Source organism: Solea solea, chromosome 9 (genome assembly GCF_958295425.1).
Source record: "Solea solea chromosome 9, fSolSol10.1, whole genome shotgun sequence".
Taxonomy (NCBI): Eukaryota; Metazoa; Chordata; class Actinopteri; order Pleuronectiformes; family Soleidae; genus Solea; species Solea solea.
Window position 1 is genome coordinate 14,833,399 of NC_081142.1, and position 5,098 is coordinate 14,838,496.

General features: G+C 42.2%; 1 protein-coding gene across 1 annotated transcript; it reads right to left on the reverse strand.

The window, feature by feature from the left end:
- Positions 1-1,561: 1,561 nt before the first annotated feature.
- LOC131465658 (angiopoietin-related protein 4-like) lies at positions 1,562-4,260 on the reverse strand. Its single transcript, XM_058638514.1, has 7 exons — positions 3,698-4,260; positions 3,471-3,581; positions 3,290-3,374; positions 2,762-2,875; positions 2,553-2,648; positions 2,170-2,445; positions 1,562-2,055 (listed from the first exon to the last, which is right to left on the reverse strand). The coding sequence occupies exons 1-7, from the start codon at positions 4,187-4,189 to the stop codon at positions 1,889-1,891; spliced, it is 1,341 nt and encodes a 446-aa protein (XP_058494497.1). The 5' UTR covers positions 4,190-4,260; the 3' UTR covers positions 1,562-1,888.
- Between the last annotated feature and the right edge of the window lie 838 nt (positions 4,261-5,098).

Genomic DNA, 5,098 nt, shown 5'->3' on the forward strand with positions numbered 1-5,098 from the left:
TTTGAAAAAGTGGTCGTTTTGTGGACATGTATTTAACCTTGTGACAACCTTCTGGTGTATGTTTTGAGTTTGGAGCAGGGATTTAAAACTCAAGTAAGTTAGTAAATGAAAATAACCTCAGCAAATGAACTGGAAAATGCAAATGCAAAATGCAAATGTTTTGACTAAAGGTGGTTCTTATCAACACTGACACATCCTGAGTCAAGTCATGTTTATTTCTGCATCCCCGGCCCTGTTAACACAGCAGCTCTTGTTATCGTAGTGGAAAGTGTATATTTTGATCCAAACGGAGGTCGAACCCCGGATGCAACAAAACAACTGAACATTGCATACAAAGAAAAATTAGACGCTGTTTTAGTTTGAAGCAATCCAAGACATGTGGAGGTTTTTGCAATCATTTTTCCAGCAGGTGGCAGTAGTGCTAAAACAATCCTGGTGTTGAGGAAGCGTTAAGGTTCCTCTCTTGTTTGTTTATTTTGACACTAATGAGAAGGATAAAGGATAAGACATTTGAAGTTAAAACCAGCATAAATATTTTTTCTGCCAGTTTGATAGCTTTTGTTTTTAGTAGTAATGAAGACATTTGAAGGAATGAAGAAGAAAAAGTACTACAGTATCTTCTAAATACTTGGGTGTCATGATTGACCTTGCAAATGATCTATTTCCTCTGACGCCTTGGGTCTTTTGGGACAAGTAAACAAGTTGTTGTAGTCTTACAGTACTGCAGAAGACATATAAAACAAATACTTTGGAATCAAAACTCTGACCCAAACCATGTCCTGAACCATGAGTACAGACTAGCACCACCAGACCGGAGGTTCAGGGTTCCTCAGTTTAATAAGGTTTGACTGAAAAACGCCTTTGTACCTTTGAGTCAATCTTGAAACTAAATATGGAACTTTAAGGAGCTGTGACCATCATCTTCTGCTCATCTTATAATGTATGTATTTATGTCTGTGATTGTAATGTTTAATGTCTGTAGTTGTTTTTCTGTAAACAAAGCTGCTGTAGTACAAGGCAAATCACAGCAGACGGTGGTTTGTCCATCTACTGCTACCTCCATCATTTAGTTCATATGTATTATTTTGTGACTTAAGTTCCCAGCTGGAAAAAGGCTGCTTTGATTGTCAGATACAGCAGCAAACACAGGTGTAAGATATCACACACTTAGGGAGATGTTAACCTTATCAGTTGGGCTTTTTGTTAAATGTGTAAATCTGTTGTTTTCAGTGTGTCTCAGGTTGGTTCATAGCATTAGCAACTGAAAATGCACTTTAAAGTGTCCCGTAACCTTGAGAACCACAAGATGCTCATCTTCTACCCCTTTTATCCTTCACATGAGGGTCGCAGGGCTCACTGGTGCCAATCCCAGCTGACGTTGGGGGCGAAAGTCGGAGTACACCCTCCCTGGACACGTCCATTCCATCATAGGGGGATTTGGTGATTATGTTCATAGAATGTCCACTGTGTCACTCATCACTCGTTCACGATAAGAAAATGTCTTCTTTATTTATATGTCATATTTCAAGTAACAGGTCTGTGAGTCAAGAGCCACACTTAATTTACCCTTTTAAAAACTTTATTTTCTTCCACATCATTTAAATGAAATATAGAAAATGAAATTCAAAGTGTATGACAGTCACAAACTCTATTTGAATAAAAACATACAGCAGTATAAAAACAGTATATATATATATATATATATATATATATAACACCCTTACAAAGGGAATAAAGTTGCTTCAGTCAACATGACTCGTTATCATATGGCACAGCATAGAAATATCAGAACCTCAGGAGAGATTATTCATCTTCTTACTACTCGAGTGTAGTCATTTCAGTCTTTTTTTTTTTCCTGTCGGAACATTATTGCGACAGACTGAGCAGCTTATTGTTTTATGGTGACAGGTGTGATCTTCATCAGCGTGGTCCTCAGAGAGCTGCTCTGTCCTCTTGTCGATGTCCAGAACATTGTCTGACTCTGGTCCACGTTTGACTCTCCAGGGAATCTGCCGTTGAGATTTGACTCCCCACAGCTGCTGAACCACCATCCACCTGCAACAAAAGAGCGTCCACGTTAAAAACACGCCGCTACTTTCTCATTTCATTCTCATTTCATTCTCTTTTTTTCCCCAAGTTTTCATGTGCAACAGGATGAGGCATTCGTACCTGAGAGCAGCTCAGCACAGTTGACGCCTGCAGCGAGGTCGTTGTCCTGGTCAGCGGTGGAGAAGGGAAGACCAGTGGACATGACATGTTCCCCCTGATGTCCAGGTGACGTCTCCTGCTCCAGGTGGACGGTGAACTTCTTCTCTTCTCCGTCCAGACGGAACTGATAACGCACCGTCTGTCGCTCTCCCGCCTGATCAGAGAGCTCCACCTGCAGGATGTACTGGCCTTGTTTGGAGAGAGAGTGAATGTTCTCCAGGCCCAGCCAGAACTCACCTGAGGGACGACAAAGGTCAGGTTAAATTTTTGCCGCTAAAGAAACATTAACAACTTATATTTATTATTATTGTTGTTGTTGAACATTTTGATGTAACTATACTGACCATCGACGCTGCCAAAGCCTTTCTTATAGCTGTCCCACTGCTGATTAAACTTCTGGGATCCATCGTGACGTTTCTGGATGATAGTCCATCCTCCTTCTGCAGAGAGAGCAGAGCAAAGGTTGAGTCAAAAAAGCACATCACACATAATTCAGAAAAAGAAACATATTTCATGTGTGTGTTTGTTGTTTTCTTTTCTTTGTCGAACTCACCTGAAGTGATTTCACAGAGGACTTTGAACGGCGGGCTGTTGCTGGGTTGGATTGTGTAGACGCCGCTGGCTCGCTGTCCTCGCACAAACACGTCGTTGCAGTCTTTGGGCAAATCTGAGAAGATCAGAACACAGAAAAACCAGATTAGACTGATCTCAGTATAAAGAATGTGTCCTAAAGAAAAAAACTACATGAGGTGATAAAAAGTCTCGCTGTGGCCTACAATCATAAAGTACAGTAGGTGTGTGTGTATGTTTTTCAGTTGTCCTCATTCTCCTGATCTTTGGACTGTGAGCTGCTCTGCCAGCGAGTCACGTATCAAAGAAATCAGGTGCAAAGGTGAATGTTTTTGCTTTTATGTCACTGGCACTGACTGTAAATCATTTGTCGCTGGCTGACACAAACTGAAAGAGCTGTTTGTTTAATGTGACCTGTAGACTTGTGCTGGTATGTGGTCATCAGTTATTTAACTCTTTGCTTTGTCGCTCTTAAACCATTTCAAATCCCGCATCAGCTTGTCTTTCTTACCTAGTATTTCTTTGATGAGCTCCTTTTCTCCCTGCAGCGCCGTCCCCTCTCTGTGTCTTTGTGATTTCACTCTCTTCTGTTTCACCTGAAGGAAACACAGGTGTTAATTTTAGTATCGATCGCCTCCGTGTCAGACATCAGAGAATGACACAGTGTAAGTCGTGTGATGACTGTGACTCACTTTGCTCTGCAGTGCTTGCAGGTGCAGACTCTGCTTCTCCAGCTTCTCTTGCTGCTGCTTGATTTTCTCCACCAGTTGGTCGATGCGTCTGTTCTGAGCTGCCAGCAGCTTCTGGAAACGGCAGGGAGACAAACAGCTTTTTATTCAAGTGTTCACTGATTTGTTCTTGGCTTTGTCTTCACCTCAGCACATAAACTCATGACACGACAGCAGTCGTTTCCACTCACCTGGATAAATGGAGCTCCTGAGTGATCGCTGTAGTTGCTGTCCAGGTTTGGCATAGTCAGGACTTCATCCACCTTCTCCTCCAGCCTGTCCATTCTGGAGTTGATGTCCTTGTTCTGCTTCTTTACCTCCTCCACGTTCTCCCTCACCTGGTCAGCGAGTCCTGCAACCATCCTCTCCCTCTCCTCCGCTCCTGCACCTCTGGTCTGCAGAGCTTCTTCTTCTTCTTGCTGCTGCTGCTTCTTCTCCAGTTCGTCCACTCTGCTACCGAAGTCTCTGAGCTTGGCGTTGACTTCTCTCATCTGGACTTTGGTCTTGTCCACGTTCTCCTTCAGAGCCTGGCCCAGCTGCAGGAGGCCATGAGCCACCACGTTGACATCGTCCCAGGCGGCATATATTTCCCGGCCTGGCACAGCTCTTCCACCAGAGGGGAAACCAGAAGCTGCGTGCACCAAAATGGTGAAGAGGAGGACAAGGAGCTGTGGCATCTTCATCTTTTTTTTTTGCGTCTGCTGAGAGTGTCAGTGTCTGATGTGATGTGTCTCTCTGTGTGTCTGTTTGCTGATGAGAGACATGGTGAGGCTTTTATAGCTGCAGTGCTGCAGCAGAGGTCCTCTCTGATTGGCTGCTGGAGCTTGAGTGGGGGCGTGGACAGTTTTTCATTGTGGTTACCCTTCTAGGGACGTGTGAGGACATGATGCAATGACACATCTGCTTTACTCGTTACAGGGATGTGATGTGAAGTCAGGTTTTTTATTTTTTATTTTTTTATTTTCAAACTCCATGTACATTTCTTTTATTCCACTCACACACAGCTGGTAAAATGACAATTCCTTGTACAAACGTCTTTTGTTATTGCTGATACTATGAATGTACTGTATGTATGTATATATAAATATATATATATGTACATATAAATATATATGTACATATGTACATATATATACATATGTACATATATATGTACATATATATAGAATAACTGTACAACTCAACATCGATCAATTAGCCAATTATGATCTCATTTGATCCACTGTGTTCAAAATAGGAGTGAACAATGCTCATAAATCAAAATTTGACTCCATAATGATAAATGACAGTTTGTCTTACAGGACATCAGGATGTCCTTTGTTGTGATGGCTCAACTAGAGATTTAATTTACTGTAATGTGAGAACAAGAATTACGAGTGGGTTACTAAATCTGCCTAAAACAGGCTGTATTCACAGCTTTACATGTGTGAATACTAACACGGACACTCTGACACTCTGTTGTTGTTTATCTCAGTGAGCGAGGACGAAGTCAGGACACTGTGTGAGTCTTCAGCGTGAATGAGGAATGCTGGAGAACATCGTGAAATGGAGGAGTGACTGTGAGAAGTAGGGGAAAGTTCAAACCTTGGGCT